At 35.8% G+C, this 12,659-nt stretch overlaps 1 protein-coding gene across 4 annotated transcripts in view; it reads right to left on the reverse strand.

The window, feature by feature from the left end:
- The window catches only part of ORC5 (origin recognition complex subunit 5), a 77,842-nt gene that overhangs the window by 46,262 nt on the left and 18,921 nt on the right, over window positions 1-12,659 (reverse strand). For 3 of the 4 annotated variants that reach the window (XM_086746142.1, XM_086746150.1, XM_086746133.1), the window contains 5 exons: window positions 12,280-12,328; window positions 11,644-11,734; window positions 9,365-9,417; window positions 7,026-7,138; window positions 3,559-3,606 (listed from right to left, as the gene is read on the reverse strand). In XM_086746142.1, coding sequence (XP_086602268.1) covers window positions 3,559-3,606; window positions 7,026-7,138; window positions 9,365-9,417; window positions 11,644-11,734; window positions 12,280-12,328 — 354 coding nt within the window. Of the gene's footprint in view, window positions 1-2,626; window positions 2,659-3,558; window positions 3,607-7,025; window positions 7,139-9,364; window positions 9,418-11,643; window positions 11,735-12,279; window positions 12,329-12,659 lie in introns of all 4 variants that reach the window. The other variant, XM_086746159.1, reaches the window with a different exon arrangement.

Below are 12,659 nucleotides of genomic sequence, written 5' to 3' on the forward strand. Positions count from 1 at the left end.
AAAAGATTTTCCCCAGGTGACACTATCTGTGCTCATGCTTTTCATCTACATTCTCAGAGTTTTCATGTTTCCACTGTTTAACTGGCCTAAGTCTTTCACCATCCGGGAACTGCGAGCCAAGTATTCACATTCCAAAATTTCATTAACAATAATGTGACAATCAGAAGTGTTCTTTAAAGAGTAAAATCTTAACCCAAACTAAATTACCTGCACAAAAGGGAGAAAGTTCTTAACCTCAGTTGGCTGAATTTTCAATCTTTTCAGCATATACTTAAAGACAGAACCATAATTCTCACCTTTTTTAGCAGAAAGCACTTCTGAACTTCCCTGATTGCTATACAAATGAAGCATCTCCAGTTGCAAGCTAGAAACTCTGATACATAACAAATCCTAGACTGAAGTTGAAGCATATATACTAGACAAACTATTTTCCAATAAAAAACACAGCAATACATCTGATCTTCTGACAGACTGACATCTGAAAAAGCGTAATCCTGCAAAAGAAGTTTCAGCAGGAAGGTCTCTCGCCTGTCACTAAATTGGAAAAACACAGTTCCAAGGCAGCCATGCAAAGAAACCCAACAAATCCTGCTGTTATCAGCAATAAGGTAATTAATAGAACAATAAAGTCCATTTTTTTCCTCCTAATTCACACGATTTACTTTTTCTAATAAAGTCCCACGGCCTCTGGACTGAATAGAGTTAAGAATCAAGAAAGAGATTTTTTCAGCCTGGCTAAAACTTTTAAAGAAGGATTTATTTCATCTAATGCTAGCTTCCTGCCAAGTAGATATATATAGCCAAATTTGTTCCCTAAGTTCCCATTATAGCCAGTAGAAATCTAATCAATATAGTTTATGGTGCAATTCATCTGACTGAACATAGGACCTACTTTAGCAGAAGACTGATCACATCCTACACTCCAATGACTGCATCGACTAGCTCTGCACCGTCTATAAACAGATACTAGCTTAGATGGACGCACCCACTTGGTATCAGGTGGATCTACCTGCACATTAGTCTTTAGACAAGCTCCTCTGAGTGAAGGTATACTGATGTAAGCCATCACACCAATGGAAGCAAATGAGTCTTTATGTATAAAACTACATATGTAATCCTTTACCCCTATATTTCAGTTTCCCTCACTATAAAATCATTGTACCAAAATAAGCAAGTCTACATCAGGGTGATCATACCTCTCTGTAAATATTTACAAAGATTACAGAATAGTAAAAGAAACACAGGTCTGGAAGATCCCCTTAGGACCTGCAGTCCTGCCCCCTACTATCACAGCTACCATGCCTCAAAAACTTTCAAAACCAGACTGTGCTCTGACCTACAAGTAGTTCTGGTTTCCGGCACCAATCCTTACAGCAAAAGGGTCCTTATCTGTAAACTACAAAGTGACACATAAGCAGAGAACCAGCGCTCTGTAACTGGAAGCAAAGGTACTCTTGAAAAGCCACAAAGTTCCCTATTCGGTAAGACCCAAGACACATTCCTGCTTCTTAAAGGCAATCAGAGTTCAATGTAACACAGTCAACTCCAGAGATATTTTCTGTTAAATATATCTGATTTACTAGGATTATGAAGTTCTAATTCTCTTCAAAGTAACAATAATTTTTAATACAACAAAGAGGTGCAAGAATTAGACGATTTGCAGTCTGAAAAGTCTTTCCTGATTATGCAAGTTACTTGTCACAGTTGGACAACAAACCAAGCTTCTTCAACTGCACACGTCTGATCATGCCTTCAGAATATCAGTTCAATGTTCAGGTTGTAGACTAAATGTAAAGTCTACAAAATTAGAATTAATCTAATTAAAGTGAAAAAAAAAAGTAACGGAAATCTTACTCATCTTTTTGATCATTAATTTTGTTTATATTAATTTGTTTACATTTGCGTTAACCTCATTTACAGTTCATTCCTTAGTGACTCCTGCTCTGTTTTTCTGTCTACTCAGCAGCATTTAGTTTGCTGCAGAAACAATAATAAAATGAAAACCAATTTATCATTAAATGCAGGCACTTGTGGACACTAAGCAGTGAACTCAGATACAAGTCAATTTAACATAAAAAATAACACAGGAGAATAAGCTCTATGGTACAGTTAAGATGATCACAACCTCGGTATTTCTTCACCAAATCTCTATACTCCCATTTCTTTCACATTCCTAGCTGTTCCCATCTCCCTGTTCTCATCTCATCATCCAAGTTGGAAACCTATTGTGAAAAGAGAAAAAACCAAAACACCTTTCTTGCAGAGGATGCAAGGAAAGAAGAACGTTTTGGTTTAAGATACAATAATATTCCCTCTCCTGAAAATTATTTATCAATTAATTAAGATGTGAAGATATTTCAAGAATATAGCAGTCTTGAAAATAATTAAATGCTCTGGAAACTCTCAGGACTTCCCATGCCAGCGACAAAACACACATGAATGGACACCGTGGTGTTAGGTTGACTTGATGATCTTGAAGGTCTTTTCCAACCTGAATGGTTCTATGATTCTACGAGGTCTACATGTACAGGACACATGCATTCAGAGACTTCAGAATTCTTAAATTTACATAAATATATACCTAGTAGTGCAACATATTGCACTGCTGAAATGAAACTTCACTTACCTCACTTACACTTTCACATGCAAAAATTGTGCCTATATAGAAAAAAGAGAATTTGGAAAAAAGTCTTTGGAGAGCCAAGGACTCTGTCCTCCTGCTGGGGCAGGAGAAAAATTAGGGAAAAAGCAGAATCAGAAGCAAAGGAAAAGGCAGCATCAGAAGCAAAAGATTATTAAGCGAAGTACCATACTAAATTTTTTCTCTGATTATTTACACTGCCTGTAACATAGGGAAGAAAAGGATATAATGATTGCTTCGGCAGGGATTTAGTGCTGTCTGCGCTGCTCTTCATTTACAGATTTGTTTAAAAACAAGTCAACAAGTTACAAATGTTAAAATATGATTTTTCTTTTTACATTACAGTTATAAATACACATATAAGTATTTGCTTTTCCTAGCATATCAAGTCTCTGTCAGTAAAAACTGGCATAGCTCCACTGAAATCAATGCTATTTAGCTATTTATAACCATGAAAAGGTCAGTTAATAGTCTGACGGAACCCTAAACAACAGACAGGAGTGCAAAGTTTCCAAGCCTCAACACACAAACTTACGCTCTTAGACCTCACTGCATCACTGGGAATTAAAGCGACTTGACTTTTAAAACTACTAACAACCTCTTACTCTCACATCTTTGAGAGAAATTCTGATATCTAGCTCTTCCATGTATGATGTCCTTGAACTAGCTTTATTAAGCACATTTTGTTATACACAAAAGTATGGCTTTAAGAGACAAATTAATGCTATAGTTAAATTTCAATGAAATAAAAATGCGTGTATCACACAAATTTGTATTGTACAAAACAAATGCACCAATGCATGTTACTTATGCAATTCTGTTACTTCTACAGCAAACAATGAGGCAAAACAAAATTCAAAAACAGCAGAAAGAAAACATTTGCTGCCAAGCTCAGCTTAGAAAGATAAAATACATACCTTTTCATGTTTCTTCATAAAGTTGGTCTTTCTAATTTTTCCATGATGCTGTAAACAACAGAAAAGAGCGAATATTATACATAAATTATTTGATGCTCCTCCTATAGCAAAGACAGAATCAAAACAGTCAAAGAACCGTGCACTATGTACGGTAGTACACTAGTCTGGGTCTGCTTCTTTACTACATCTCCATATCTTACCAGCTCTTATGTTACCAGCAATCCTTCTTGCTAGAAGCCCTAAAATTACACTTGCCTTACTTCACTGTGTCCCAAGTGGTGCTAAGCCATAAAAAACCCACACTCATATCTTCTGGTGACAGGCATTTTTTTTTTCTCATCTAATCAGGGACTGATGAGAAGAGGCAGTAAAAATTTGTTTTTAATGTAACTTAATTCCACCATCCTCCTCCTACCCTCAGTCATCTAATGAAAAAGACAGATGTTTCATTTCTTTTTCTTTCCAGAGAAGCTTAAATGATGGCTACTTCTTTTTTAAAATGTATCGGTGCATAAAAATCATCTGAATTTTCACCTTGTATCTGCTCAAGTTTAGAGTTCAGATGGTACACAAGTTGGCAGAATGACAACCAGGAATTAAATCAATACAATACAAAGACAGTTCAAGATGCAGGAGCTAAACAACAAACAGAAAGGCAGAGGAGGGAGGGGAAGAAACATAATTTAAAATGAAAACAATTGCTCACCATCAACTGACTGATGCTCAGCTAGCCCCTGAGCAGCGGTCCCTGGCAAACTTCTCTGGTTTTATTGCTGAGCATGATGTCATACGGTGTGGGATATCCCTTTGGTCAGTTGGGGTCAGCTGTCCCCTCTGTGTCCCCTCCCAACTCCTTGTGCACCCCCAGCCTTCTCGCTGGTGGGGTGGGGTGGGGTGAGAAGGAGAAAAGGCCTTGACTCTGTGTAAGCACTGCTCAGCAGTAACTGAAACATCCCTGTGTTACCAGCACTGTTTCAAGTACAAATCCAAACATAGCCCCATACTAGCTACTGGGAAGAAAATTAACCCTACCCCAGTCAAAACCAGCACACACACATACTTAGAGATAGCACAGTAACCTTTCTACCGTGCCTTTGAAAAGAAGACTGTTGTGATAAGAGACCTTTCAGAGGGGAAAGTGATCAAGCCTGAGGTTACACAGCATGCTAGGGACAGATCACAACAAACTGTATTCCTGCATTTTAAAGGTTATGCTGGGATCTCCACATGCTGTATTTAAGTTACATCAAAAGTGTTTCAAAGAAAGTGAGCAGGTACCCTGTTTCTGTGCAAGCACAGAGAACCATATGAAAGTCAGAGATAACTTTCAGTTAGTTTTTAATCTTGTTTTCTATTAAAATGATAAAACAAAGACTTAACATAGATTGCTATTCCTTTTTTTTTTTTGTTTTAAAGTCTATGTTTCAAAACCAATTTTGTACTTTTCACTTAATCTACCACAAAGGTCTTAAATTTTCACATAACTCATAGCAGCACTGCCAATCATTACTTCATTGCTTTATCAGGCTGTTAGCATTCCAGGCTGTCATAAACTGTGACTTTATCTTTAGCTGTAGTACAGCCTAGCACCTATACCAGTAGTGGAGATTAGCAGCTCAGTTACTACCTTTTTGTTTACATCCCTTTTGAGGTCTAGCAGTCCTTAGTTAAATTACTCTAGAAGATACTTTTCCATAATCTACTCTGAATCTCATTCAAACCTGAAAAAAACATACTCTATTTTCACAGTCCACATGACATAAAAACACTCAACCTGAAGACTCCCTCAAAACTGCTGGTTTTGTTGGGCTTTGAGATGCAGCTACTTCTGAAATCCGTGTTAGCACATAATGCAAGGCTAACTGCTGTCAGATGGTATGTGCAGCAAGAATGGTAACTTCTGCTTCACCAGTTCTTGGGAAAAAATACTTAATATCACTGATTGAAATACCTTCACAGTTCCTGCTTCAAAAAAAAACTTAGAAGCTCATGTTTATTGCATAAAGGTTTAGTAGGGTTCATATGCAAGAGTGGAAACTTACTTCAGAGATACTAAAAAAGGAGAAAGGAAAAAAATTGAAAAGGTTGTTCAGTGAACACAAACAGGAAAGATGTGGCACTTTTTGATAATGCACTTTACTGACTTGACTCTTGTAAGCTTTCCTGTTTCTTTGACTGATATGGAAACATCTGGCCAAAACCATTTCTTCAGCAAATAAATCTCTTACAAAGAAATTGCTTTGTCCAAGTGAAAAGAACAAGGGTTGTCCATGAAGAAAACTTGTCGATCTGCACTTACTACAAATAATCCTCCACTCTTCTCAGGAAAGGACTAGACAGAAGGGTGAAACACCTGCAGCTTTCAATGTAAGATCATACCAAAAACACAAAATCCATATTTAAACTAAAAATGTACTAGTATAACATCACTAGGAACTGCAGTAACTTCTCAAAACATGTAACTACAATGTTTTTTCAAGAGGGAAGAAGAAATCAAGCATATTTTTTACAAATTTGTCTTGTTCTCATTTGCTTCAGTTATTCACACCTATCTATTATGAATACCATACATTTATACACATATGTATATATTAACACACACTGTAATAATGTAGAAAACCTTGAATTTGGTAAAATGCAGAGAAAACGTAACCGTAACTGACATATATCAGTTTTCCAATATATGTCTTCTTGCCTACATTTTGTCAAATTAAGACCTCAAAAATAACACAGTGAAACAGACTTGAGGAGCATGAAGAGCTGGGTAAGAAAGAGACAGACTACAAACAATGGCACCAGAGCATTTGTTTGTAGCATGACCACAACATAGCCCAAAGAAAAGAAAAGAAAAAAAAAAAGAAAAATCAACCTGTACACAGCAAGAACTTACAGAAAATGGGGTTTAGCCCTGATTTGGTACTGAGGATTAATACATTCATCCTAAAACAGGCATTACCATCATATCAACACAACATGTGCCAGCTAATGCAACCACATCATCTTCAAAATAAACTGTTTGTATGTTTCTGTTTCAGAAGCTTAAAATTTTATAAATAAACTAACAATGTACTATGTCATTTTACCTCATTAAAGGCTAACATAGCTGTGGTTTATTTCTTACTTCAGAAATTTAAGTCTGGCTTATACCAAAGGACGCTGCAAGCACTTCACTAAAATCTTTACAAAATGGAGCTGTCAACCTACAAAAGCAAAGCACAACACTTGTGCTAGAATAGTGTTACACATGCTTTGACTTGAAGAGCAAGCGGGGTTTATTAGACATCACTAATTACTAAGTGATCATTACTAATCACAATATATGATCTACAGAAAAACTTCTCATCAAATCAAGTGAACTACACACAGAAACAGAGCTCAAAATGAACGACTGAAGAGTTTTAAACTAGAAAATTCGGTATGCAGGAATCCAGTAAGCAGCACTAACAAAAAAAAAAAAATCTCATTACCTTAAGAAAGAACCTCTTATCCGTCCTAACAGGATTGTATGAGGCAAGGTAAGCAGCTATCAGAAGAAATTTGGAGTAATAAGGAAGTTCCACATGTGTATGTGCAGAAAGTCCTATAAAACAAAGAGTTTGTGAGTCACCAAAACCCACTGTGAACATCCACAAACTTCAAGTTAGACTTGTTGCGTTCTTCTTTTCCTTCTCTCCTGCTCTACTTCTGAAACTAAACGAGTATGGCTACTTTCTCAATGCCATTATCACAGATATAGAATCAGGGGCCAAGGAATGGCACGAAGCTAAACAAAACTAACATTCTGAACTCTTTATGGACTCATCTCAGGAATTGTATTTGAAGTACCAGAGATTCATAAATCACTAAGGTGTGGTACCCCTAAAAAAAAGTAATTCCAGGCTATTTTCATTTAAGGTAATTTTTCTGCCAAATGGGGCAAATTAAGAGATGTATTTAAATACAAAAGCAAAGCTTTTCTTCAAGACACAACCTTTAGGGTGGTCCAGATTGCTCCAGACAGCTCAGCCAGAATGAGGCTGGCATGGTGGAGAAAGAAGCAGTGCTGCACTGCTGAGAAACAGTTCAGCATCTCACAATTTTTAGTCACTGTTTTATTTTCCTACAGAAAATGTTTTCACAATTTTAAACTTGATCCAGTTGACCTAGCCTAGTACACGTATACTTCATTAAGATTAAAGTCTCACACATTAAAACACACAAGAACTACAGTCCAGTGAGTCTTTTCTTTCCTTCTTTTTACTTTTACTTTGTATTTTTTCCCTTTACATTCCCTCATTCTTGTCACGGCTTATGCATATGATGATCAAACCACTTCACCAGTTTTCTAACTCTGGAGCCACTAAACAGTCTCACTTGTGCCTTCTTTGCTTACAGGTTTTCACTTCACCGAGTTCTTGTTCTGTGAAATACTTGTACTCTTATGCTTTAATCCACAAATAACAGCAAATAAACATCAAGGAATTAAACACGTTTAAAAGTTAAGATTCAGAGGCCCCAGTGTGATGGGAAGCATCCTAGATGATAGCTACTAAATTTCCTCTCATGTAGGCACAGAAGTACAGCAGTTTTACTTTCATTTACAATCAAGACATTGTTTTGTATTGCATGTTAATGACAAAATGCAACACCAAATAAACTTTTACACATAGACAAATACGTTTAATACAGAAATGTGTTTCTACTCCTTTCTTGTCTGCCAATATTGCATCATGCACTGAACTATTTGTTTATTTATATCCACAGTAAAAATTATCATAATTGCTGTTTACCAACAAGACAATTTTTCCTACTACATATACCTGAAAATCCTAAAAAATGCATTTTGAGTAAAGTTTCCCTTTTGGAAAGACTTTTGCACTTGCCTGTCTGCAAAAGTATTTTGCACTTGTAATAAAAAGTATTTTGCAATTATTCAGATGCAAAAGTATTTGACGATCATCTGAGTACAGAAGAAGGGAGTTTAGTAAGAACACTTTGAATCAAACTCCTCTGGTCAACAATGAAAATTGTTGAAAAATTACTGAACATAAAGCAAATACAGGACACAGTCTGATGATGGCAATTATCTTAAGAAAATTTTAAAATAAGTGTCTATTTTACCTATTATCTAAAGAAGAAATTATTTGTCATGATAAATAACATAGAAGAAGTGTTCCCAAACTACAAACTGGTCAAAAGCCCATGACTGACTGACATCACCAGGAAAATGTTTTAGTATTCCTTCCTAAATTGTAAATGAAGGCTGACAGATACATTGAGATTCGACTTTCAAGTCTGTCTAAAGTACAAAAATCAACAAGGCTGTATTCCTCCAAAGACAGAACAGAAAGAGTTCTTGTGATTCTGACATTTCTCTTTGCCAAGAAATCAGCACACAGTACAGCTGTTTTGTTTAGGAATGTGCTAATCCAGTGTAATACACCAGGTATAATATTCCTTTCTCCCCACTCAGATAATTCCGACCGGTGGCCCACAGAGGTTTAACCATCAGGAGTCAGCCCATTCCTCATCCATTCTTCTGTAAGAAATACTGATTTAAAGAAACCTGCTTCTATCCACAAAAGACCTTATGAAAGATTACTCCCAGTATATATGCTAGGGGAAAAAATAGTAACAGTCCTTTGTAGAATACCTTCTCAAAAAACATTACGACCCTGAACTTTAAATGAATGCTAACAGGTAGCCTCATCTACATAATTTCATGTGTATAATTTCATTCACATGTTCTCAGATAACAGTGACCAAGTCCAACTGAGCAGTACACATTTCACATTTTAAGTCCCTACAGAGATACTGTATCCAATACCTTTCAACTGCCCAGGTTCTCCATCATCACGCTGTAAGCGCTCCCACTGTGAGCTAAAAGACAGATAACGCAAATACATAAAGATGAAGTATTTGTTAGTCTTTTAGAAAAAAATTAGGTGCTTGGTATATTTTAATTTCCTGACACTGGCTAAGATACAGGTAGTAAGAGAATAATTAAAAATACCAAGTCTTACCACCTTGCACGTAAGTTTCAATAATGTACAGATCATGTTTATTCGAAAAAACCTGCAGAAAGCAATATTATGTCAAGGTATAAAAGTGAGTACAAGCTAATTGTAAAATATCAATTTCTTTCCATCCAACTACCACCAGTAAGCAAATATCAATAGCCTTTTAAGTTTCAAGAACAATGCAAAATTGGATAAAAAGTAAAAATACTAACAGTTGTTATTTTTTAATAACTTTATACTAGTGAGAACAAAACGATAATTACTTCACACTGTAATTTTGAAGTCTACGTAAAAAAACAAAGCAATAGTCATACTTCACTGAAAAACTCTGAAGACATCAAGATGGAACATTTTGTCAGTGAAAAATGTCTGCAAATAGTTTGGTATTTCCTAAACAATAGCAAAAAAAATTCACTTTAAAACTTCCCTTAAGGAATTACATTGTTCAAAGTGTCATAATTTTAGATCATTATTTTGTATACCACAAGGGAATAAAAATCAGGTTTGTTAAAGCACACATGCTTTTCTTTGTTTTTTAAAAGATCTTCTGAAAAGGGTTTCTGAGCCATAAGCCATAAAACTGATCAAAACAGTTTAATGAGAGCTGATGTAATACTCAAATTACAATGAATGATCAATCAAATTACCAATGAGCAAAGTTTTTATCCAATGTCTGTTTTACAGGCAGAAAAAGAAAAGTTTCATTTTCATCTCAGCTCAGGTAGCACAACAGCCGATAGCAAAGTTCTATTGCTATAACTTATAACTTGAAGAAAAGCCCAGAGTAATTACAGTTCTGTGGCCAGAAAAACTGATATGGCTATTTTAATTCCTCAAGCATTTACTGGTTACACAGGAGTAAATCCCAGAACTATTATACAGAAAGCTGCAATTTATAATTAAAAATCCAGTAAAGCTCAGATTTATAATCAAAGAAAATTGTAAAAATTGAAAACTAGTTCTTTGAAAACAATTCATAAGCTGTTTTATATCATAATCTTCTATTACACCCTAATTAGAGTAGGCAATTACACAATATAAAAAGTCAGGAAGATCCTAAGTAGACTGTGTAATGAAGATCAATATTGAGTATACATACATATTGGAGGCAAATAGAATAATGTCTCACTGTGCAGTGAAGTCTCCCTCACATAGAGTAAAATCGATTACCTTTTGGAAGGAACAATCACTTTTCCAAAACATTTAGCAAAGACTTCTACTACACACTCAGGTTCAGTTACCAGAATACACTATGGCCTCAATGACATCCAAAGGAAAAAATCATTATATTTGTATCAAGATAAAGAAATCAAACACTACTGTATTCTTTCTCTTCACATGATGTAACATAAGAATCACCAATCTTAAAGATGGGGAAGACATTAAATTGGGGCCAACTGCTACCATTAAAAAATTAACAGCACTATCTTTTTTTCTAGCATTCTGGCAAATTCAGAAATAAACAAAGAATCTAAAACCATACCAAGAAAAAGTCAGCCCATCAGCAGGACACCAACTTTTTATTACGTCAAAATGGTAATTCTATACAAGGAAAATTTATCCCTTCAACAAGAAAACCAGGGGTCAGAAAGCACAGTAAACATACAAATCTAGCTCTAGTAAACAAAGCTAAGGAATACAGATGTTCAAAATCTCTAATGTCTCACAAGAATTTTGAGGCTTGCATGCAACTTCGGTATGGAGAGGATCTGTGAGTCCATTTTACAAGTGTCTTTTAACTGTGCCTGTATATACCGTAATGGATTCCCATGCTTGGCAGTTCCAAACGTGACAGAAAATGGATATATCTGCATGACCATCAGTGAAAAACAGAACACAATCTGCTGTCACTTCTTTACTTATTAAATATTTTATATGCTACAAATACAGTCTTGTTTAAAAAATTCCTCCTGAGATATCCTAACATATTGCAAGAAAGAAATGTATGTTGAAGAGAAAAAAGATTCTATCTAGCAAAAAAGAAACACTAGCCATGAAACATAATTGAGAGAGTAAATATTTAGAGAGGAAGCTTGTTAAAAACAGCAATATGAACAAAACAAACAAGGTCTCACCCTCAAATTACCTGGATATTTCCCGAAGATAAACAGTCTGCATTGCCTTCTTCAAATGAGGTTCAATATTTTTCCAGAGTTTGCGGGTGTCACGTTCATTTGCTGCACCAAGTCAGAATCAACTCTGTTAAACATTTAACTCACAAAACACCGAAACTCTGACACCTGAACAGTCACATGCACGACATAAGTCTAACACCCCGATTCTGAAATGCTGTACTAGGATGATGCATGATCATCATCCATTTGCAAGCACGCGCTACCATGCAAGGCTGTTTCTCTGTGGTTTATTCTTAGATACGCTGGGACAGTTTGGCAGAATCTATGCTCTGATTTTCTCCTCTGAGCCTTGACAGAGAAATGACTTATCTCATCACTTTGCAAAAATCCTGGTGGTTGAGCAAGGAGAAAGATTTATATGGGGAAAGCAAGTTTTCACAGTATTTCCATCTCATTTCTATAAAAAAACCACCAAGAAATGTCATCTATTGCTTCTGCTGCAAATGGTGCCTACAGGGCGCAACTGGAATAAGCAACGCTGTTGTGGCAGGAGAAATGGTCACAGCACAACACAGATCAAAGCAAAGTGCTCCACAAAACCCGCCTGTACTCTCATACACCTGATGAAATTAAAGACAGAAGCTTACCTTCTCCTCTGACCACTGGTTCACAGTACTTAGAAAAATTGAGGGCTGCCTAAAGGAAGTAAAAAGTACAACACATTAAAAGGCTACTATCTATTTGATATAGCTACAGAATATAACAAGCGGTGTAATTCATTATGCTGCTTGCTGCCAAACATTATACTGTAAAATGTCACAACTTTTCTGCAGATTAAAATACAAACAGAAGTAATGTATCACAGGTTACTTGGTTTCGATCTCAGCAAAATCTGTTTATTGTACTCAGGGGCTGCACTTTAAAAAAATAACAAAGTAATTAAACATAAATGCAATAAAAATGTTTTCATGAACTTTTTTTACTCCCTTCATTCTCAGACAAAACTTTCCATTCCAGGAGCAGTTCA

The sequence above is a fragment of the Chlamydotis macqueenii genome, chromosome 1 (genome assembly GCF_036417535.1).
Source record: "Chlamydotis macqueenii isolate bChlMac1 chromosome 1, bChlMac1.mat, whole genome shotgun sequence".
NCBI lineage: Eukaryota > Metazoa > Chordata > Aves > Otidiformes > Otididae > Chlamydotis > Chlamydotis macqueenii.